Here is a 25,217-nt window from a genome sequence, read left to right on the forward strand (position 1 = left end):
TCGCATAGTAATTTCTAGACCTTATTTGAAGACCTTTCTGATGTCCGATTGACTTAAAATTGTATCCGCATATACAACAGGACCTCTGAAAACTTCTAGTAAAATTTCAGCCCAATCCATTACTCGGTTAAAAAATTATATTTGTTAGCGTAAAACTATGTAATTGGAAAACAAATAAACCAAAAACCGACTTTAACCTCCTAAAAATTAAAACATGAAAATCTTTGTATTATCTCATGCACCTTAGTTTCCTTGCAGAATATAAAAACTTCCAAAATATTCTGTCAAATTATCCATATAATATTAGAATTAATTGTTTAAACAAGGCTATCATCATGATGCCGACCTTAAGCTATGTTATGAAAAAATTGAACTCTTTGTGCACTTGAATTAGGGTGATTATAGGCTGACCCATATGTTTTATAGCCTTCTTGAAGTCAGCATGGCTCAAATATATTCAACAAGTTTAATTTCTTGGCCTTAACTTTGTGATTGATGCAATTTGCATCTCTAATATATCCTTGGTTTTGTTAGGCTGTTCATATTATTTTAGTAATTACGAGACTCGAATGTCCAAACTGCAATGCTCAAACTAGAAAGGTTTTTTTTTTTTTTTGTGAGCACTCATACAACATACTCTCTCACAAAAGAAGCTAAAACAGGAAACACTAATCCCCCATGAAAAAAGCAGCTTAAGTTGGGGGTAATGTGCTTCTCATTATAACATGTTATCCAACTCATCATCTTAATTTCCACTTTAGTGAGCTTTACACATAATATAGAATTAAATTAAGCTAATCTTTATTGCGGGTAGCTTTCACTAGCTATGATTACACCCCCTAAAAGCATTGCAACCCTTCAGGATTCCTGCAGATTTTTCAAACAAAAACCATGTAAGAAAAAAGACCACACCTCACCGCCTTTCTCCGAAAAGTGTAGTCACACACCTACAAAATTCTTGACTTTAGATTAAGCACATCATAAACACTCATTAAAGTATATATCAAAAGTCTCCTTGAAGAAAAGGTCACCGTTCATATATACTTGTTTGTAGGTCAAAATATTTTCACATAACATGTAAGGGTTTTTTTTTTTTTAAATCAAATGATTGTGAGTTTAAATTTTACCATGACTTTCACCTCACTCTAGCTTTCCTTTTCTAAATAGAACTAAAGGAAGAGGTGTCCTTTAAACAGCTTTCACCAGAAGAATAATAACTCCTATTCTGGTTTGTAACAAACAAGAGATCATGGATTGTTAAAAACAGTTAGATTCTTGAAAGAGAGACACTTGTTAGTGGGGTTGGTGGTGCAGAACTTTCTGAGTGAAATCTAAGACTGAATTGCCAGGTTTCTTTTTTCTAATAAGGAGATGGGTGTGGTTACAGTAGGTGAATTGAAGCCAAGTATATCAGGGAAGAGAGCATTTCGTCCAAGCTCAAGTATAAGGCATGCTACTGAATGGTAATCTTGTCTTTCCCAGTAAACTACTTTCTAACGAGCTTTATCTCATGCTAGTCTTCATGTCACTAGCTATTACCTCTAATTTGCTGTTTTGTGAGGTTTGTTTCAATGTCCATTGCATGATTCAGGAAGAAAATTTTCTGATGCTTGCTATGAGTTTTCAGATGCACAACCTAGCTAGCATATAATGCTTGAGAGAGTTTTTGTTATTAGAGAATCATTGGAAGTTCAAGATTGTAACAATGTGATTTTAATCTCAGGGGAAAGCGCAATTTTTCTTGATTAACAAGGAAATAATAAAAAAAAAAATTAAGGCAGACTGCTGGAAATAGAAAGTGTATCCCCGGAAAGAGAGGCCAATGATTTTTATTTTTTTTTCTGATGAAAATTCTCTTAAATTTGAAAAACTGCAACTTGAATCACTGTCTTGACTATTTGGTTATTCACCTTTGTTTTTTACTTCAACTGAAGAAAAAGACTATTTTATAACCTGAAATGAAGAGCTTTGCGCAATTCAGTAGTGTCTTCTGTCTGTCCTGCAATTTTGTAAACTCAGAATTTTGAATTTTAATCAGTCCAAAAAAGAATCTGGTGGATAGATTATAGATTGAAAAAATCAACAAAAAAACAAAATAAAACGATAAAAAAAGATTTATTGATGAGAATTTATTAGACATCCCTTGAAACACCCAACAAGAAGCCTTCTGTAGGTCCAAGTAATCCTATGAGCTTGAGTAGCTGATTGCCCCTAGCCATTAAGAGAAGAAAACAACAGTTCATAATACAACTTCAAAAAAGTAAGCATAGAGCATGATAGATCAAACATATGATCTTGACTTTGCATATGTTCTGCTCGAATTGAACTACAGAGGCATGAGGCTGCAGATCCATTCACATGCTCCATCTTCAAGTCTATAAATGCAATTAATGTTTTATCACTCAAAAGATTAGTTTTCTTTTCTTTTCTTTTAGATAAGGCCTCAAACATGTGCCAATAAGCCATACAGTAGTTCATTGAGTATGACAACTTGAGACAAACACAGCTATCTCACAACTCAGGTCACCCTTTTGCATCTGTCAGATCTACGTAGGTTGGCAAAATTTCCAAATTGTTTCCATTGCATAAGAACAACCCATTCTGCACTCTGCAGTTCAGGTTTTTTACAGTTAAGAAATATAACCTAATTGCCTACTGCAGTAGACTGCTTGGGCAGTCCCACTCATCGTGTAATAATTGAGCTCTTGGTTTTTCCATCTGGGCCATCATTGTCGATTCAGACAATCAAGATGGATCACACAATCCATAGATATGAGGTGGTTCCTTCATGCTTAATTTGCCCCTGAAACACTTAATCTACTCTCTGGTCATGTGAATCTGTTTGAAATTTATGGTTTCAAAAATGGGAGTTCAGGTCTATGGTAGAAGCTCCTATATGGTCTCTAAATTAATGGCACTGACTAACGTGTAGGAATCATTTATTTCTTTCTATTTTGGAATTTTTTTTTTTTTGTCTAGGCTTTAATCATTCAACCATTTTGCAGGCCAATTTCGGATGTTTCTAGTGATCTTACAATCGAAGTAGGAGCATCAAACTTTGCACTTCACAAGGTAAGAAAAATCTAGTTCATGCAAATGTGCATGCATATAGAACAAGAGTTTAGGATCTAAAACAGCTTCCTGATCTTCTCACCTCTGATACCTTGACATCAATTGTGGTATTCGGTACCAAAAATAATTTCTACCTGTAAATGTTGAATAAATGGACTGTCGTACGGTGAGAAGAAAAGGAAAAAGATAGAGAAAACTTCACTGGAAACATTAAATTTATGATTCAAATTCTATGCAGTTTCCTCTAGTTTCTCGAAGTGGAAGAATTCGTAAACTGTTGCTGGAAGCGAAAGATTCAAAGATCTCACGCATAAATATCCCTGCTGTACCGGGTGGACCAGAGGGTTTCGAGCTTGCTGCAAAGTTCTGCTATGGAGTAAATTTCGAGATTACACAATCAAATGTTGCTATGTTATGTTGCACAGCCCGTTTTCTGGAAATGACAGAAGATCTTGCAGAGAAGAACTTGGAAGCCCGGGCTGAAGCGTATCTAAAGGAGATGGTGCTTCCAAACATATCAATTTCAATTTCAGTTCTTCACCGATGTGAAACTTTATTGCCCATCTCGGAAGAGATCAATCTGGTCAATAGGCTTATCAATGCAATTGCAAACAATGCATGCAAAGAGCAACTGACCTCTGGCTTGTTAAAGCTTGACCACAACTACCCCGCAAAAACTATGCCACTTATGGAACCAGAAACACCATCAGACTGGTGGGGAAAATCACTCGCAATGCTGAATCTTGATTTCTTCCAAAGAGTATTAACCGCAGTTAAATCAAAGGGTCTAAAACAGGATATGATTAGCAAAATTTTGATAAATTATGCCCATAATTCTCTTCAAGGACTTGTTGTCAGGGACCCTCATTTGGTTAAAGGAAGTCTCTTGGACTTGGAGTCGCAGAAGAAACAAAGAGTCATCGTCGAGGCAATAGTTAGTTTACTACCAACCCAATCAAGAAAGTGTCCAGTTCCAATGGTTTTTCTTTCAAGCTTATTAAAAACTACTATAGCGTCATCAGCAACTACTTCTTGCAGATCTGATTTGGAGAGGAGGATTGGTCTTCAACTTGATCAGGCAATTCTTGAGGACATCCTAATACCAGCAAATTCACATGGAAACAACCACTGCGCCATGTATGATACTGATTCGGTCTTGAGGATCTTCTCTATCTTTCTAAACCTGGATGAGGATGAGGATGAAGATAACAACTTGCGGGATGAGAGTGAGATGGTTTATGATTTTGACAGCCCCGGTTCTCCTAAACAGAGCTCAATTCTAAAGGTATCAAAATTACTGGACAATTTTCTTGCAGAAGTTGCGCTAGACCCAAACTTACTGCCATCAAAGTTTATAGCACTGGCAGAACTACTTCCAGACCATGCTCGTACAGTTAGCGATGGATTGTACAGAGCTGTGGATATCTTCCTCAAAGTTAGTAACTCTTCCTCTACTATTCTCTCTTTGTGTTCACAAAAACAATATGCAGCTCCACCTCCCACTTCATCTTCATGCCTCTAGATTTTTCATTTACAAGATTCAAACACCAGTTTGTGTTTTGTTCATGCTCTATTTACAGGTTCACCCAAACATTAAAGATTCAGAACGCTCCCGACTCTGCAAGACCATCGATTGCCAGAAATTATCTCAAGAAGCCTGCAGCCATGCTGCACAAGATGAAAGGTTGCCAGTACAGATGGCAGTCCAAGTGCTATACTTTGAACAGATCAGGCTCCGAAATGCAATGAATGGGGGACACAACCAGTTCTTCTTCGGTGCATTAAACGGTCAATTCCCTCAACGTTCAGGCAGTGGCGCAGGAAGTGGGGCCATTTCTCCAAGAGATAATTATGCATCGGTTAGAAGAGAGAATCGAGAGCTGAAGCTTGAAGTAGCAAGAATGAGAATGAGGATGACTGACCTTGAAAAGGATCATGTGTCCATGAAACAGGAGCTGGTAAGGTCTCATCCTGCAAATAAGTTCTTCAAATCATTCACCAAAAAATTAAGCAAGCTTAACGCCCTGTTCCGAATCAACGGACTCAAACCCATAGGGGGGAAGGCTAATTCAGAAACAAGGCTCTTATTTCAGAAGAGAAGACGTCACTCGGTTTCATGACTGTAGATGCGTGCGAACAACTTCAAGTTAAAAAAAAAAAAAAAAAATGCACAGTAAATATAGTGTGATTTCGTCTAATATCAGCTTGGTGGTTTTGGAGTGTTGATGCTGAGTAGCCATGTTTAGTGAGATCGTCGGCTGCTTTTAACTTTTTGTTTGATGAACACTCGAAGGCAGCAGCCGGAACTCAATCAGATTTGTATTCCAAGGTGATGCCTGGAAAATATGTAATGTAATGCGTTTCAAGCAACTCTTTACATCATCTACTTGTAAGAGATTTCTGAGGAGATGAATGATTTCATTACGTACATGCATGAATTACATCATCAGATACTATGGCTAAATGAGCTAATTAAACAATGTGCAACTTTATGTTTGCTTCAGCACAAGCTCGATATTGATACAAAAATTACCCATAGTATTCTATTTAAACATAATCTTATTCTCATTTTTATTAAAATACAAAAATTCTATATAAATTGAATTTATGTAAATTAAAGTAGTTTTTGCAATACGCACGAATCTTGTAATCAATTCATTGGCTTCATTAACATAAACCAATCAATTACCAAATATGTAAAATAAAAAGCAAAAATCATTAGCTTTTTTCTCTTGTTAAAATCCACTTAACCACGATATATACTAGAGTTGTTTGTATTAGCCCAATTATATCAATGGAATTCATTATTGCTAAGCCCATAGCTCTACTGTCCAAATCCCTTAAAATTGATAAAAGCCCAATTGGCCTGGCTCGCATGCATTCCTAGACCAATTTTTTTTTATTATTATAAGGGGCAAACAATTGTTAATTCCATTCCAGCTAATTGTAGCCATACATTTTTTTTTAGAGCATTTCAGCATTTTAATTTAAAGCTAAATTAACTTAAAATTATACCATTCAATTATAATCTCAATTATCTATATATAATTTCAAAATTTAAACATTTAAATTTAATAACTATTAGATCGTTGGTTTGCATTATACTGCAGGTCAGATCAATTTTCTTAATATAAAAAGAAACATCCAGGCATAACTAATGTTTTTCAAGTAGAAAAAAATTAAATCATGTAGGAGTTGATTCTATATGACCCGATTGACTTGACAGATCCAATGACAACTTGAATGATTGGTAAATGCGTAGTTTGACTAAAAAAAATCAAGACGACATCTTTTTTTTTCCAATATTAAGATGAATAAAATTGGATCGACCTGGATCAATCATGGTTAACCTTTCAAATATGCGATTTAGGTCCAAGACAACTTGGATGAAACAAATTATAAAAATCAATTCTCAATCAACATAATGTTGAAAGATGAAATTGAAAAAAATAAAAGGGAAAGCAAATGACCCAAGCCAACCTGTCAAATCCATGATTTAGGTCATAAGACTTGGATAACTCCATAGAAAGTAAATCAAAATAAATTATAAAACCTAATTCTCAATCAATCCAATGTTGAAGTGTCGTCACGTGCATGACATCGAATGGCGGGGCTGCCTCCTAGAATGAAAGGTGGTTGGGTTTAATCATAAAGTTATGATTAGAGGGAGTCATCACTTAGTATTATAGTCAATAGGAAACATATGGTCTACGAGAGTTTGGGTAAGAGGACTAGTTGTGTAGAGGGGAGATGCATCACCCCCAGTATACCTTATCTATGGTAAGTTGTATTGTTAATTGATTGTTATTTTAAGTCGTGTTTCTATTTGTTGGTCTCATCTAAAATTCAAGGTATATTTCCTTTCACGAGAAAGTCTCTACCTTATTGGGTAAAATTCTAACCGCTCTAAAGCCCAAATTTTAACATCACATTTATTTTCTATACTTTACAATATAATTTTATACCTGAATATTAAAGTCTACAACTAAATTCTAACACCCTGAATACTAATTAAATAAATTAATTGTTTTGGGATTTTTGATACTTTGGCCAAACCCTAATGAATAATCATAAACTAGTTATGATATCAATTTTGTATTTTTAAAACATGATAAAAATGCATTTTTTTTTTGAAAATATGCATAAAAAACTTTTGAAATTTGGACGGATGCAATTAAAACATTTGGTTAATTAATTTTTTTTATATTTTATCTTTTTCCTTTTTTTACCATCTATTTATAAAAAAAAAGTAATACGAAAATGCAACACACACATACATTCTCTTTTTTACTATATTTTTTACTCCACAATTACATGTTTAAAAACCACCAAAATTCGAAATTGTAACAATAATTTAAACACACACATTAAACATTTAAAATTAAAAAAATCAACCTTCCAAAAGTTGAAATAATTTGAAGAAGTTGCTGGAAACTCAAGTTCCATGTCGGAAAACCTCTGAAATTGCAAAAATAGTCCACGTGCCGCCTTTGGTGATGATGAAAAATAGGTGGATTGGAAACACCTCTTTCTTCTCTTTCTTCCTATACTAGCGGTGAGGGATACTACCACTTGCAAAACCAAGAAAAATCCATAAAAAGTAGTTCATTTTATTTTGATTTTTAGTTTCACTTTTTTCTTTTCTCTTATAGGTGGCTAACTTGGAGAAGAAAGAGAGTTGCTGGTCATTGGAGAGATAGAGTTGTGGATGGCTTGGATAAGAGAGGAGAAGTCATTTGCAATGGTACTCACATCAATGATTCTGCTGGAGTTAGCGTTGTTGGATCTGCTATTGGCGGGGGTTGCTTTGATGTTAAGGAGCTGGTGCTTGCTGATGAAGGAATGTGGTCAATGGTGATGGTGTTTGGCTAGCGGTGATGTCAGCTGTGAGGAAATGGCTAGACACAAGGGCTTTTCACAATGTTGGTGAGTTGATTTTTATGGTGGCTTCAGGTGGATGGATGAGAGGAGGACATCGTGAGGTAGAGGATTGCACAGTAAGGGGTTACTCATGGTTGTTGTGAGCTGTGGTGAAGAGGAGAAAGGTTGGTGTGAAGGTTGGTATTGTGACTAACCATCGATGAGAAGTTGATAGCTGTGGGTAGAGAGGAGGGAGTTGTCTTGAGTAGTGGTGGTTCATGGATGGTGGCTGACTTACGGATGAAAGGTGTGGCTAGTGTTTATGGAGAAATGAAAGGTGAAGAGAGGAAAGACTTTGATATTTTTATTTATGTGTTTGTTTTTTCTTTTTATAGTAAAGGGATGAGGGAGAGATCTGGTTCTTTGGTTTTAGGTTTTTTCGGTTGGCAGCTGGTTTAGGTTTATTAGGGGCTTGAGTTTTTTTCTTTTGTGTGTGTGGAAGATTTGAAGAGAAAAGTATGGGAAACATGTTTTTTGGTTTTTATTTATTTGTTTATTTTCTTTGGCCTCCCCCACTTGTGTGACATTCCTTCACCATTTTATAGGCAAAAGTTTTTGTTTTCTTCCTCTCAATTGCTTGGTCCCCAAGCAACTTAAATTTTTTGGTCTCATTTTCTTCCTTTTCACTATTGATCCCTTTGCTAATTTATTAATTTTTGTATTTTGAAAAAAGCAACATCAATGTCGACTCAACGAGAAGAATTAATTTGTGATTTTTTTATTAATACTCGAACGTGTTGAAAATAGATTTTTGAATTCTTTTGAAAAGTTGTTGAAATTCTGAAAATGATGAAAATACATAAAGAACATTATTTTTTGTATTTTAAAAATATTTTCAAAATTGGTTTATGATAGTTGTCACTCTCTTTATAATACTTGTGACAAAAAGTCTCATAAGAGACATTTGATAGTAAGCTTGTAAAGAAGAAAAGATAAAAAGATATGGATATTACCAAACAAAAAGTTATTGATCCTTTCAAAAGTGTTGAAGTGAGAGCTTGAAAGCGCACTAAAAAAAAAGATATGGCTAGAAAGCACATAATTTGAAAGGTGAAGGCTTGAAATCACACTCTGAAAGAAAAAGATAGGGCTAAAAAGCACATTATCTAGTGGGTGAGGGCTAGAAAACATACTCAGAAAGGAGATAAATAGGGCTAGAAAGCGCATTATCTGATGGGTGAGGGCTAGAAAGCACACTTAAAAGAAAATGGATAGAGCTAGAAAGCGCATTATCCAATATACGAGGGTTAGAAAGTGCACTCAAAAGAAAAGAAATAGGGTTATAAAGCATACTATCTAATGGGTGAGGGCTATAAAGTTCACTTAAAGAAAATAAATAGGGCTAAAAAGCGCATTTTTTGGTATGTGAGAGATAAAAATTGCACTCGAAAGAAAAGAGATAGGGCTAGAAAGTGCATTATCTAATAAGTTAGGGCTAGAAAATGCATTCAAAAGAAAAATGATAGGGTTAAAAAGTGCATAATTCGGTATGCGAAGGCTAGAAAACGCACTCAAAAGAAAAGAGACAGGGCTAGAAAATGCACCATCTAATGGGTGAGAGCTAGAAAGTGCACTTTAAAGAAAATGGATAGAGGTAGAAAGCACAATATCCGATATGGAGTACTAGAAAGCACACTCAAAAGAAAAGAGATAGATCTACAAAGCACCTTATCTGATGAGTGAGGGTGGGAAAACACACTCAAAACAAAATGGATAAGGTTAGAAAGCATAATATTAGGTATGCAAGGGCTAGAAAATGTACTTGAAAAAAAAAGATACGGCTAGAAAGTGCACTATATGATAGGTGAGAGCTAGAAAGCACACTTAAATAAAATGGATATGGCTATAAAGTGCACTATTCGATGTGCGAGGCTTAGAAAACGCACTTGAAAGAAAAAAGATAAGGCTAGAAAGCGCACTATCCGATGGGTGAGGGTTAGAAAACACACTCAAAAGAAAATGGATCGGGTTAGAAAATGCACTATATGGTATGCAAGGGCTCGAAAGCGCACTCGAAAGAAAAAAGATAGGGCCATAAAACATATTATCTGATATGCGAGGGGTAGAAAACGCACTTAAAAGAAAAGAGATAGGGCTAGAGAGCGCACTTTCTAATAGCTGAGGGTTAGAAAGCGCACTTAAAAGAAAATCAATTCTAATATGCTTTCTAAAATCTAGGTTTTTAAGTAGTGAGAGCCTTGATGGGATGAGAACATTACTAGATTTTTTTGCTACAGTCGTACTAGACTTTTTATTTGTTAAAACCTTGTTGAGTTTTAATCAAACAGAGCCTTGCTAGGTTCTTTTACTAGTGTTTTGCTGGACTCTTTCTTGTTAAACCTTGTTGGGTTTAGGATGATCTTAAGCCTTATTGGGCTTTGGAACTTTGTTGGATTCCTGTTTGTTGATGTCTTACTAGACTTCATTAAGGATTATTTATTATGCAATTCCTACATAAAAAAAAAATGTACAATGCTTTTAAATATTACGCATGCATCTTTACCTGATTTTCAAATATAAGCTCCCCCTTCTTGCAAATCATTTTATGATAGATGGAAAGGTTTGTGCAACCGATTTGGCCTTTTAGTTGCTTAGCTTAAATCTTCAGCCCATTAAGATTTTGCCCATGTGTTTGATGTGTTTGATTGCCTCTTAATCGCATCAGCCCACTAGGGTTTTTCCCTTGTGATTAATGTGCTTGATTGCTTCTTTATTGCACAGCCTGAACCTTTAGGCAATAAATAAAGCTTTGCTCAGTTAATCATTCTTTGAGAAGTGACAAACTTTCTTAGTCATGATGTTGCCCTATAAGTCAAATGATGCACCCCAATTTGTGTTATTCTTGCTCAATTGCCCACTCATTTTGATGGAGAAACGGTGCTCCATTACTCTTTTATCTGAATGGGTTTATCAAGTCATCTGTTGTCAATAACTGCTGCAAATTGCCCCCAACTGATGCATTCATGTGATAACACTTTTTATGTATTATAACAATTCTTCAAAGAGTAAACTGAATTATTAGACATGAAGATTGTAAACCCCGGGAAAAAAAAATCAACGTTGGATTAAATTAAAGAAAAATAAACTAAACTAAAAGTTGTGGGGTGAAATTATAAGAAAAGAAAAGAGGTTTAACTTAATTATAAGAAGAAAAAAAGACGTGGGGGAAAAATGATACACTTAAAGAAAATGGGGCTTAAATGAAAATAAGAATAATTATAGAGCATAAATACTCCTCTTCTCACCAAAAATCTGCAGCAATAGTAAGGAAAGAAAATAGGGAGTTTTTGTATCCATTTTTGCAAATCAAGAGAGAAGCACCAAAATTTTAAGAACACATCTAAGATTAAGGGTTATAGGTAGAATAAACACTGGTGGGCAAGAGATTAACAAGAAAATTTGAACAAGAAGAGAAGAGGGGAGGGTCGGCTGTCATTTGAAAGAAAAATAGGGAGTTGAAGATCGAAATTTTGATTCTTACTGGGTAAGGTGTTCTAAATATGGTCTTATGAGTCATTTCAAAGTCGATTATAAATTGATCCCTATATATTGACTAACTAAGGAAATTGGTCTTGCTCAATTTGGAGTTATAGAACTCCAGCTATGAGACACCAACCGAGATTGGGTCATGACAGACCTTGTAGGGCAGTAGGTAATGTTTGTTGATGAGCAATTTTGATTGTCTTAGAGGTAGAACTGGGTTATCCTTCCTTCAGAGAAATTGTAGCCTGGTGTCTTAGCTTTCCAACGAGACCAATCTCGATTGAAATGGAGTTCTATAACTCTAGATATAGTTAAAAATCTGAGGAGAGGTCGGACAGTAACAATTCAATATCAAGACAGTAACAGTCCAATGTTTGTTGATGAGAAATTTTGACTGTCTTAGAGGTAGCGGATAATAACATTTCAATATCAAGACAGTAACAGTTGGACAATAACAGTCTAATGTGTGTTGATGAGCAATTTTGACTATCTTAGAGATGAGCAATTTTGACTGTCTTAGAGGCAGAGCTGGGTTCTCCTTCATCAGAGAACTTGTAGCCTTGTGTCTTAGCTTTCCAACGAGACCAATCTCGCTTGAAATGGAGTTATATAACTCTAGATATAATTAAAACTCTGAGGAGAGGTCGGACAGTAACAGTCAATGTCTAGACAGTAACAGTTGGACAGTAACAGTTCGAGGTTTAAACAGTAACAGTTCAAATATTAAGAAATGACTGAAAGAAAGACTTATTGGCTGTTGATATGGTTATTTTAAAACATATCCTTGAGTGAGGAAAATTTATGAGATAAACCTGTGATTTGTGGGAGGGACCACAGGCGTGCGGCAACGACAACAGCAAGGGAGCACGAGTAGTGCTTCTATTGCAAGTAGGTAAATCACACCTATACTTTCTAGTTAAATTCCATGATTAACATGTTACCAATGTGATATGTGAATTACAAAATATTGGATATTAGGTGAATGGTTGTTGTGTGAATTGTCAAGTAATGAAATTATCGCTGACAATGGAAATGTGAGAAGTGTGATTTGAGGCGTGAACTAGCATACATTTAGTGTATGTTAGGATCCCGGGTAAGAGGATCGCTTTGTTTGGACTAGCATACATTTAGTGTATGTTAGGATCCCAGATAAGGGGATCAAGCATGTATTGGCTAGCATACATTTAGTGTATGTTAGTAGTTAAATTCCATGATTAATATGTTACCAATGTGATATATGAATTACATAATATTGGATATTAGGTGAATGGTTGCTATGTGAGTTGTCAAGTAATAAAATTATCGCTGACAATGGAAATGTGAGAAGTGTGATTTGGGGCGTGAACTAGCATACATTTAATGTATGTTAGGATCCCGGATAAGGGGATCAACCATGTATTGACTAGCATACATTTAGTGTATGTTAGGATCCTAAGTAAGGGGATCACCTTACATCGACTCCTATGGGATGATGATGATGATACCAGTGAAATTGGTATCGGTAATGTGTTATGCAGAAATAATCATGATTGATCTTATAAAATCTAGAAATGGGGGTTGATAATGGGAGGGGAAATGATTTTTAGTAGTTGAAGAATAAAGATTCTAATGAAAGTCAGAAGGGAGAAGTGAACAGAATATGAATGCATGTTGCCCTTTTTAAATTGTTAGATATTTGTGTTGTTATATTTATTGTGATATTCTTGTTTCAATAATATGTATCTTGTTTCAAGACCATCACATGCACGACAAGAGTAGATCCTAACTTATGTTCACTTCTTGTAATCTAGGTTCTAGGGAGTATACCCTTGTATTTTGTAAACATGGAACTGTTTGTATAACTTAATTTGTATAATTAATGTTTAAATTTGATTAAATGAACTTAACTCTATAGTTCATATAACCACGTTCCATGTATGCGTATTTATATTTTTATCCATGCGTAATGATAATTGTTATATAATGTATATCATAAATATTGTGCTTGATATGTATGATGATGTTTGTGGGATTGAGACCTAGGATGATTGGGTCAGGATTGAGTTAGGAGATACGGGTTATTAGAAGTGTAAACAGGTTAAATGTCGTTAACTTGGGACCTCTTGGTATAGGGGAGACTCCGTCGAAATTTCGGTAGACTTTAATACAAACACCATGAATAGATATAGAAAAAAAATTAACTACTCTGTTTTTTTGTTGACATGAGATTGTTGTTTTTATCCTGGAACGGGGGATGTTACAAAGATGCCCCCCAAGTATAACATTACTTTCAACTGTTGATGGAGCTCATAAAGTAATTCATTGTCATAGACCTTTTGAGCACATTGCTTTTAGCTGATATGGTTATGTTAATTCTTTCACCTATCATTAAGAGGCATTTGTCATCGTCAGATACTATGTATAACTTTGATGGATTTCACTGAATCCATTTGATTATATACTTCTTTGCCTCAGCTGATTTGGATATTGTATATTATCCCTTTTAGGGTCCCCTACATTGCCACCTGGCTGCTCAACTTTTCAAAAAAGTGTCATTGTCATTTTTGTCAAGGACTTTGCAAACTCGATCAATGACTTCTTTTATTTGAAAGTCACTTTTTTATTTTGGAATCAACTTGTAAATTTCAAGGATCACGCTCATTTAAGTCTAATTATTGCAAATAAATCATGAGATGTAATTTTAAAAGTTTTATCTTTGATCGTAACCCCAAGACAAGTCATTCACAACTAAGATGAATTGTGTGTTTTAAGGTTGAGAATTGATAAGGTAATGATTGAGAAACAAGTGTTAGCTCAAAGTTTAGCTATCCATGACTCAAATGAATCTTTCCATTTTAAAAATAGTAATTTACTCGATGTATGCTTAAAACAATTTTGTTTTGAATTTCTTATAATTCTCAAGGGCTTTGATCTCTCTTTAGGAAAAAAAATGATTTGGTCTGGTAAAGGTATATGATTAGGTTACCTTCTATTTTTATGGGTTTAAAGCAAGAGACTTGAGCAAAAACTCAAGGTTTTGTTGAGGAAAATTTGTATTTTTTTTTCAGCTCTTTTTTTTTTTCAGAATGAATAATGACAAGTAGTTCTGTTTGCAATGTCATGATTTTTATGAAAAAGTTCTTTGCATTTTAAGAATGCCATTTATTGGTTCAGCTTGGTTTCTTGCTTGATTAGAAAAGACTTTTACATACACATAATGAGGCTATGATTCTTGGGTATGAAAGAAAAAGGATTTGTAGGCTCAAAGAGTGTTTAGAGGTTCTAGAAACTTAAGATCACTGCCACTATGTCTTTGATTCACACTTCTTTGATGGCTTTGGTGGGGCATCTTCATTTGTTTTGACTTTGACTTGGTCATTTTTATTTTTTATTTGGGCATGACCCTCAATATTTGGATTTTTCAAACTCTTTGAATTTTTCACAGCATCTCATTGGTCTTTGATCCTTGAATTTCTTCTTGCCTCCCGGTGTAGGGTGTGATCCCATTTTGGATTGACTTTGAATTTGGAATTTCCATTTGCCTCCCAGTATGGGGTGTAATCCTAGTTAGAGTTTTGTCGAAGAAAAACTTAATTAGGATCAAATAGGGACCACGAGGGATTTATTTTAGAATGTGAATGGATAACAAAGATGGTTTTTCATCATTTCAAGCACAAATGGTTAAAATCAATAAATTTTATCCTTATTCAATATAATTGTTTGGAACATTACATAAAGACTTATATTTTTATGAATTAATAACTTGTAAATCGAACTACATGCGATTATACATACAACTAAAATATAGCCGAAAAGACAGGGGGTGTTTGTGTATTTTTCATTTTTTGTGTTTTGGTTCAAAATTATTTGGTCACTTCAAAATAAAAATTGCTTGAATGATTTGTTTTCCACCTTATAAAAGGTGTCTACACACTGTTTTAAGCAAACATATAATTATTTTTGAAATAAAAAAGCAAGTTTAATTTTTCAGGATTATTTTGGCAAATGCATATTTTTTTATAAAACTGATGTGGTCAAAGTATTTTGAATAGAGCCATATGATTGGTTATAAAAGTAACATTTATGAGTTTTCGAAGGGTGGGGATTGTCTTGTAGCATCTTGTATGACACACCTTGGGGTTCTATCATTTCTACCGTTATATTTATCCAATTGTGGACAACAATATAATGCCAAATTATTAGTTCCATAAAAAATATTTTGATTTCAAAACAACAAAGAGATTGAAAAGACAAGTTTCATTAAAAGATGTGATGTAATCCCAAAACCAAAATGCAGAATAACAAAGTTTGACACATACCACACTTTTTCTTGGGTCAAATTCCCCGGAAATGTTTGTGCCTTGTCAATGTTTACCAACCACTTGTTATGTTGTAATAAGAGATGAGGTAAGTGGCAGGGCAATGAGTTATGGTGTACTTTATGAACTCAGGTACACAGAACTTCTTTGGTGCAATCACATTTAGAACTAGACACATCTCGATGGCTTAGTCATGATCATACAAGTCCACTCCTTAGGTAGCCCTTACCCTGGCTTCTAACATTTCTATTTTATCATGATCAATGTAGTTAGAGGATTTTATCTTATGAAATTCATTGGAGAATGCATCCACAATTGTTAGGGTCGATGCAAGTATTGTTGATTGCACAAATATTGTATTACACTAGGGTTTCTAACTTTGTCCACCTATTTTTTCTTCAGGCTCAATTGTTGCAAAAGTCACGAGTCGATTGGAACTTCTTTGGTACAATCATATTCTAGAATAGACACATATTAATGGCTGGAACATGATCATACAAGTCCACTTCTTTGATGGCCCTTACCTTGGCTTCTAACGCTGCTAATTTATCATGGTCAATGTCCTTAGAGGATTTTGTCTTGTGGGGTTCATTGGTGAATGCATCCATAATTGTTGGGTCCTATCATAACCTATTTTAAGGTTATTCCTCAAAATTTATCCTTTTTTTCTTTTAAAATAAATAATAATAGCAAGAAGACTAACATTTTGACAAAAATAAGCTGGGAGGATTTCAAATATAAAGGAAGATTAAGCTGCAATTTTGAATGAATTTGGAGCCTAATTGTACCCCATTATACTCAAAACTAGAGAAATAATGCAAATTCAAGGTCAAATAAAATGATTATTGGACAAATCCGCATAAAAATTAAGCCTTAAGACATAATTAAATTTTTAATAAGTCAATTTGATTTAATTATGGGCTAAATTAAAAGTTTAATTATGTTTAACAATTAATTTGGGTCAAATTAAATGATTTAATTAACTGTAAGGACTTAATTATACTTTAAATGAGTCAAATTAATTTTATTAGGGATTCAATTGGTGAAAAATTAAGTTTGAGAACCCAATTTGGGCTTAATTGAGAATATTAAAATTTTAGAGGACCGCACTTAATTTTTTCAAAGTTAATTGCTTCAAATTAGTGGTAAAATTGCAAAGAAATAAAAGTTTAGAGGTCAATTAGGGGTTAAATTGAAGAAGTTCACAGCCAAATACCAAAATAAAAAAGTCGTCGAACTCTAAGGACTAAATTGATCGAAATTAGTGATGAAAAAGAAGAGAAATGAAAATTTAATGATCAATTAAGGGTCAATTGACATAAATCTAAAATCAAAGACCAAAAAGAAAAAAATGTGTTAAAATTCGAGGCTGATGTTGAAGTTTGGCATGATCATAATTACATAAAATTAAAAGTTCCAGGCCAATCAGAGATGCAATTGAAAGGAATCAAAAGATAGGGGACTAAAATGAACTTTGACAAAATTCCTTAATTAAAACCCTAAAGCCAAAAACAATGTTGTTTTGAAAATAGTACAAAAAAAAGAGATAACCAGATGACGCGTCATCTGGTTACTGTTCATCTTTCTTTTCTTTTTGTCCGAAAAAGCTGCTCGGGTGGCTACTTTTCAGGTGCATTTAATACTTCGCCTCTTTACTAAATTTGACAAAATATATACCACCATGATGACCTGACATTTGACTATACCCCGATATAGTTCTTTCTGACTGATTGGCATCACAATCGTCGCTCCAAAGAGACCAACTCAGGCAGCCTTTAACTGTCAAAATTTAACAGTTCATGATACCCACTTTGAGCCAACGGTTGAGATGCTTCTGGGCCAAATCCCTCTTTCAGTCTCTATAAATAGGGATGGATTCCATGCATTGAGAGGGAAGAAATTAAAGGCCAAACTTTGAGAAAAACCAGCTTTCCCCCTAATTTTTCTGCCATTATTGTCTTTCTCCTTCTCTGCCACCACGACTTTAGCTTCTATAGCCACCAACAACCTCGCTGCTGGCTTCTCCTCCGATAGCTCCACCATAAGCTACCGGCTTCACCAGTCGACCACCTTCATGTATGGAATAACCACTGCAAATGTTTTTCTTTTTGTCGTAAACCTTTCTTCCATCAGCACTACCTCCAGTAACCAACACCAGTCGTCGACTTCTCCACCTTTAATGTCACCTCCAGCAGGACCACTAGCCACGACCCCCTACTCCAGGTAAAACTCTTCTCCCCTGCCACAAGACCAACCACGGCATGTAGAACGACAAAAGGCAAATTAATTAACATGGTCGCTGGGTAAGGCTAAAGACCATGTGGTTTTGGGCTAGACCTGTTTCAGCACAACCTAGTAAAAGAAAAAAGGTCTGTTGGGTTGTTAGTCGGCCCAACCCGACCTGACCGGGTCCAACCCATTTAATAAGTAAATAATATAATAATATTCACATATTAAAAAAAATTTTAAAAAGGAAAAAAATTTCAAATTTTACAAAGGGCATTTTAAAATATATGTGGGCCCCTTGCATATTTTTCCAAATATTTTGCATAATATCATGTTGTAGACTTACACCGTAAGATACAGACCCAATATTAAAAATACCCGGTTTTCTCCGAAACTTTTCTTTAAATTTTTTTTTTAAAAAATTAAATTAATTTCCTCTTTCCAAAAACACAAAAAATATATTTTGTCTTTGTGCATGTGGCCAAATCCGAAAGGTTTTTCATGTATATTTTTTAAAAGATAAAATCACATTTTTATCATTTAAAAAAAATACAAAAACAGATATCGTAACCAGTTTATGACTATCCATTTGTGTTAAACTAAAATACCTAAACAACCCCATAACAATTATTTTGTTATTCAGAATGCTAGGACTTAGCTATATCCAAGAAATAAATAGGTTTAGCCCTTAGAACGGTTAAGATTTAACCCGATACAGTAAAGACTTCCTCACGAAGGGAGATTTACCTTGAACCTTAGGCAAAACAAATGGATATAAATGCGACTTAGAATAACAATCAAACAATAATGCAACTTACATTAGGTATGATGTATTGGGAGTGATGTGTTTTCCCCTTGTACAACTAGTCACTTACCCTTTTTCACCATTACTTAAGAGGTAGACCCGTCGTTCAATGATGTGCACGCCGTGATAAGGCTGGTACATGTATTGTTGATTGGACAAATGTTGTATTACACTAGAGTTTCTGACTCTATCCACCCATTATTTCTTCAGGTTGAATTGTTGTAAAAGTCATAAATCGATTTGACGGTCCTTTATTAGAGACATTCTTGAGTGTTTGCTCGAGCATGCTAGTGATGCAGACCATGTTAACCTTCAAAGAATCTAGCTCTTCTTGGAAGTGGGCATCATGGTGAGCGCATTCTTCATCTTTCATACTTCTTTGTCATAATCAAGTGATTGTAAACTTTGAGGATTAGAGCTTTTTGAGGACCTATATTTTAACCTATCATATGCTCACGTGACATTTAAACCTCAAAGCATGAATGTACGTATGCTTATGGATGCAAATGTATGTACACATACATCGAATATGGATTAACTTGTTCAAAAGGCTAATCCATGACTTATTTGTTGAATACGAGCACAAATCTATAGTCTGATTAATCTGAAAAGATCTTTCCCAAGTCCTCATCTTTGTTAAATCCCATATGCATTAGAGAGTACAAAACAAAAAGGTGGGTCTAAGTCCATTTCATTAAAAAAATATAAAATAGTTCTTATATGCAGTAATTTCCCAGCTTTTGTCCTTGGGCAATTCCCCCTAGCTAGTTACATCATCTAAGAGTCTTGTCTATATTTAAAAAAACTCATGGTCTTAGCTCAGAAAATCATGTAGAGTTTAGGAATGTTGATCAAGTCTACTTTGATGCAAAATGAATTATTAGGAAGTTCATATCTTACTAGACATTATATGAGGGGTATGCTTACTACCTAGCCTCAAATGGTCTATGATTTGCCCAATGAACACCTTTTATTTGGCAGTAAAGGGATTTACAAGGAATGATTGGGGTATAGTATGAATACCATTACCAAGTAAACACTCAGCTCATAGTTGGATGTTTCACAAATCTGAACCATGACTGAAAGTCATGAGGCACATCGCTACTCCCCACTTAACCTAGAATTGAGTTTATTCTCAAAATTAAAATGCATGAAGATAAAAAAAAGGTGGATCAGGAACACCTCTTTCTTTTTTTTGCTTGCACTAGCAGTGAAGGATACTTCTATCTGCAAAACCAAGAAAAATCCATAAAAGGCAATTCATTATATTATGTGTTTTTACAGATCTGATATTTAGTTTCACTTTCTTCTTATCTTTTCAGGTGGCTAGCATGGTGAATGATGCAACCATATTATTTGATAGTTTCACTCACATTTAACTAGTGTTTTGCTTATGTTTTTATATATATAATGCCTTGATATTTTTTGTTTTATGTTTTGAAGGCATTTTTGGATGAAAGATGTAAAAAGGAGTAAATTGGAGGTAATTGACAGATTTGATCTTCAGTCGATGTTTTGTGCAGAGCGTAAGCTCTAGAAGTCGAAATAAAGTGATTCCAGTGGCATTAAAAAGCTAGCATTCATACCTTTCTGGACATCTAAGGCAAGAAAATAAAATAAGGAAGAGCATGGAAATTACAGCCTTCAAAGTCAAATCTCGCAATCTGTCAGCGTTGACCTTTGGCCATATTTCGACTTAAATGTCTTGAGCTACAGAAGTCCATTTGATGGAAACTCAATTGTTTTGGATTCCTAATTCAAAGACCTATCCACGTACTAAATATCAGCCAAAGAAGATCTCATATAAGGGAGATATGAGTTTTCTAAGATGACAAATGAATTATGCCAGCAAACAAGTTTTTTGAAGAAACAAGTCCAAATTACGTCCCGAAACATCCAAACCAACATCCAAGTTTTTATTTCAACAATTTAGATCCTCTAACTCAAAGCTTGAAGATTTCATGCAAGGCTATTTCTCATTTTTTAGGAAAATAGTTATTGAAGTACTTAAATGTAAACTATCTACTTAAGGGAGGACTATTTTGTAAAATAGAGATTAGGGTTTTCTAGGATATAAAAAGAATGAGAGAAGAGAATGGAGGGGGATAGCTAGAAGAGAGGAACACAAACTCTTTCTCCTACAAACCCGTATTCATGCATTCTTCTTTCTTTTTGGTTAGTTGTTCAATAGACATGCAAGGCTAAACTCTTTTTCTTGGTTGCAAGGACACAGAAACCTTTAGATTTCAAGAACTATGAGATTTATTTTACCTTTTATTTTCAGTTTATATGATGAATATATTTGTTCTCCTATGCTTATTTTTCCTATGATTGTTTATTTTAATTGATAAAGCTGACTCTAAGTTATTATTGTAGACAATCTATTGCTAAGTTTGATATCAAAACCGGATTTGTGGTATATGAACTTGTGAAGCAACTGACTTTAATAATTGTAGCGGATCTACGTTATTAATCTTAGGGAGAATATTCAATCAAATCAAACATAGATTGCGAACATTTATGTTTTCTTGATTAATCAACTTATATAGTTCTTAAGGCTGTTATTGAATTAAATTACTAGTGTGGACACTGTGGTTGTTTGATGGTTAGGGTAAGTTATACAACGGATCCGTTAATTAACCAATGTTAAGAAGAGATAAATATTCAGAATATAAATTGATGTTTCGTTTTCATGATCAGTTCTGATTTCTGTAGGTGGATGTGTGCTTGTGACCAAGGTTTGTTCTCTTGATAATTTTCTGATTTTATTAAATTTTGTTTGATAGTTTTCTGTTTTCTTTTGCTTTAGCCTAGATAACATTCAAACCCCCCCCCCCAAATTGCATATCATCTAGCATAAAAATCTGACTTGAATCTTCCCCGTGGGATCGACCCCTTGCTTGCTCTATACTATTTTGTGTGTTGTGTTTGAAGCTAGGGTAATTAATTTGTGCGACCGCGACATCGCAACACTTACTACTGACCAGGTTAACATCAATCTTTCTTAATTAACTTCAACATTTCATGAACAGCCTCTAATAGTACCATGACCATGACATCATATGTGGTTCTTGTAATTTTCTTTTTTTGGTTGGTAATTGGGAATAAAAATATTTTCTTGGAGACGTTAGCCCTTGAATCCTTCTTTGCCACTTGAAAATCTCATGCTGTCTTAAAATGCTCCAATTTAGCAAGGTTGAAATCCTCCATGAGAACACATCATACACCATGTTGGGATCATAGGAGGACCCATTAATGAATGAAAAACTAACAGAAACCCCAAGAGAACCGATTCTGTGAAAACTCAATCTATTAATCAATCAAAATTCGTACTGTCTTGGATGACTAACTAGGGTGCTATATATATATAAGCATCAAAGCAAATTGCCATGAATTATAAATATGAAGTTTCTGTTACCTGCAGGACTGTATTTTAAGTAGCATCAGCTAGCATTCTTATGCACCATTTGTATATTCCAGTTGCTTCATCATTCTTGTCCTTGACAAGTAATCAACTGCTTGTTAATTTGGTTGACGCCTTTTCTTTTGTATCATTTTACTTGAAAATTTGCAAGTTTATGCAAGTCTGTACCTTGTCAAATGTGATGCTGTCTTGAATCGAGCTCAGCACAAACAAGGAGAGAAACAAGCGAAATGGACCAAATGTTGCAGTGGGATATGCCTGCTCTTCATATTACTCTGTTATTTGGGCTCCTGTGCTGATAAGAAACTTGTGACACTGAAATTATTTTAACATGGAACACGCGTAAGCCATGTACTAATGTGAATGCATTCAATTATACTAAAGCAATTTGAGATTTCGAAGTTCTGAACAAAGATACATGATATCTTATAGTTATAATCATAACATTTACTAAAGCAAAATGGAATTCTCCACAATGCTTTCCACTGTTAATGGACAGCAGTTTAGGAAGAGTGCCACGTGCTCCAAAGGACCTTTTTTTGTCCAAAAGAACGGTTTTTTGGTGCAGGAGAATTAATCTTACCCCTCCATTCCAGCTCCATCCCAACCATAGGTTATGTCTAACTTCATCATTTTGACTAATCTTTTTTTTTAGTTTTTTTAGTTTAACGTGGGTGTCCGGGCCAGCTTGCGCGCACCTCGACTAATCCCACGGGCCCTGAAGTTAACGACCATGTAAGCCTCCAGTGGCCATCATATGAGCAACCACAGGGCTCGAACCTGAGACCCATTTTAACTAATCTTGGTTTGACTGAAAAGAGAGAGAGAGAGAGATGTTGCCAAAACTCACAAGAAACCAGTGTCCAAATATTCATGGTTGCATGAAAATGTTTCCCCTTCTCACAAGGAGTTGATTGTCATATTATATGGCTGTTTTGCCTTCATTTTCTGAGTTCTAAGTCAAAGTATATCCAGATCTAAAAGTTGGTAATTTGAGTGTTGGTTATTTAATCATGAATTAAAGTGGATTTTAAGTTTCAAACTATACTTCTGAGTTTCTATGGTCCATTAGGAGATATTTATGGTTGAAACTGGTGCAGGAAATACAATGCTTGAGATTTGCTGTCAATAAACAGATAAGCCACGATCCCCTGCTCATCAGAAGTTTGGGGTGATGATAGGAAAAATGATGCATTACAAGCTTTTGTTTTTTTTTTGTTTTTTTTAATTAAACTCGCCTCATACGGTTTGGCTAGACTCATACAAGCCTTTGCCTAGGCCGTCACACAATCCACTCAAACAATGTTTCGGCCTCCTTTTTTCACCAAATTTCTTTTAGGCCTTTTCATTTTGACTGGGTTTACACACCCACACCCACACCCACACCCACACCCACACATATATTTTAGTTGAGGCAAACTTTTCAAATGTCATTTTTCTCCTTCTTATGCACTCTCTTTCTTAACGTTTTCCTTTAATAAACTCATTCTCTTTTTTTTTTATATGTGCATTTAGAATAAGAAAAACCAATTGAACAAGGGTTTTTCTTAAGAAAATCAAATACCCCCGTAAATTAATTTTATATTTCTTGAAAAGAAGTGTCATGTTAAGCGTTGACAAAAAAGGAAAATCAAACTGATGGAGTAGCTAAATTATATTTGTATTCTAGGGAACTTTCTTTTTCGGAAATCGGCTTCTTGGATCAAATAATGTGTCTGAGGTAGATTTCTTGGTGTGGGGTTTAAGGTTTTGAGTCATGGGTGATTTTGTAAGCAAGGGCTATACCTCTGGTGCTATTATGTTAACTCCTAGGAGTTCTAATCTATATATAAATAAAGAAAGAATGTTTTATCCTCGATCGTAGCCATAGGGGTTTTGAGAATTATGTTGTTTTGAAGGCTTGGTGGTTTCTTGTTTCTCTGATCTATCTACTCTCTTTTTCTTATTATTATTGCTGTACCTTGGGTGCTATTTACAGCCAGATTTAACCATCATTTTATTTTTAAACACATCGACCATCAATTAATCGATTTCTGCATATATGAAACCCTAACGCTAAATTGCCACCTATGCACTGGAATTTCTACATTTTCAAAGTTTTTCTGCGTCAATTTGACATCTTGCACAAGTATGATTCTTTATTCTTTTATATTATAGAAGCACATCAAACAATTTATTGCTTTATTTTATCATTTTGAGAAGCACATCAAGGTTTTTTCTTTTCGTTTATCATCAAATAAACGTTTAGTTAGTCTATTGGAACAAATTAGTTAAGATATTATTTGCTGATTTGATGCTTTATTATAGCATTTTGGTTGTTTGTTTTTCCTATAAATGTAATGAAGTTTTAATGAATAAAATAGTAACTCAAGTCTTTACAACAATAGCATACTATTATCTTTGGAAAATTGTTGAAGAGGTTTATCATGTTCCTCCATTACCAAATAACTCAACCATGACTTATATCAAAATCCATAAAAAAAAAAGAAAAACTAAAAAAGCAAAAGCAAAAGCATGCTTGTTTAATTTCATTTCAACAACCATTTTCATAAGAATTTTATATCTCATATCAGCAAACGATGTTTAGGATTATCTGAAAAAAAAAATATGCATGAGATGAAAGGATACGTGGCATGTAAGTGCTGAATTTAATAAGAAAACTTGAGTTACAAAGAATGAAAGAATCTGATTATCAAGGAGTACTTAGATAAATTGCTTGCTATAGTTAACAAGGTTAGATTACTTGGTACTATATTCACAGGCTCTAGAATTGTTGAGAAAATTATAGCTACAATGCCTAAGAGATATGAAGCATCAATCACTACTTTAGAGAACACAAAATATATGTCCGAAATTACATCGGAAGAACTTTTGACTGCCATGCAAGCTCAAGAACTGTCGCACGTGAGCGACGTCGCGGCGATCGTCCACCCTCGAATGTGTGGGGGGATATAGATTTATGGTAAATATGGGGAGACAAGGAATTCTT

The 25,217-nt window shown here is 34.6% G+C and overlaps 1 protein-coding gene across 1 annotated transcript; it reads left to right on the forward strand.

The window, feature by feature from the left end:
* The first annotated feature begins 1,092 nt into the window (after positions 1-1,092).
* LOC18111316 (BTB/POZ domain-containing protein At1g03010) lies at positions 1,093-5,500 on the forward strand. The gene is made up of 4 exons (XM_006389630.3): positions 1,093-1,463; positions 3,006-3,072; positions 3,311-4,507; positions 4,653-5,500. Exons 1-4 carry the CDS (start codon positions 1,372-1,374, stop codon positions 5,190-5,192), a joined length of 1,896 nt encoding a protein of 631 aa, XP_006389692.1. The 5' UTR covers positions 1,093-1,371; the 3' UTR covers positions 5,193-5,500.
* The last annotated feature ends 19,717 nt before the right edge of the window (positions 5,501-25,217 follow it).

Source organism: Populus trichocarpa, chromosome 2 (genome assembly GCF_000002775.5).
Source record: "Populus trichocarpa isolate Nisqually-1 chromosome 2, P.trichocarpa_v4.1, whole genome shotgun sequence".
In the NCBI taxonomy this organism is placed as follows: Eukaryota; Viridiplantae; Streptophyta; class Magnoliopsida; order Malpighiales; family Salicaceae; genus Populus; species Populus trichocarpa.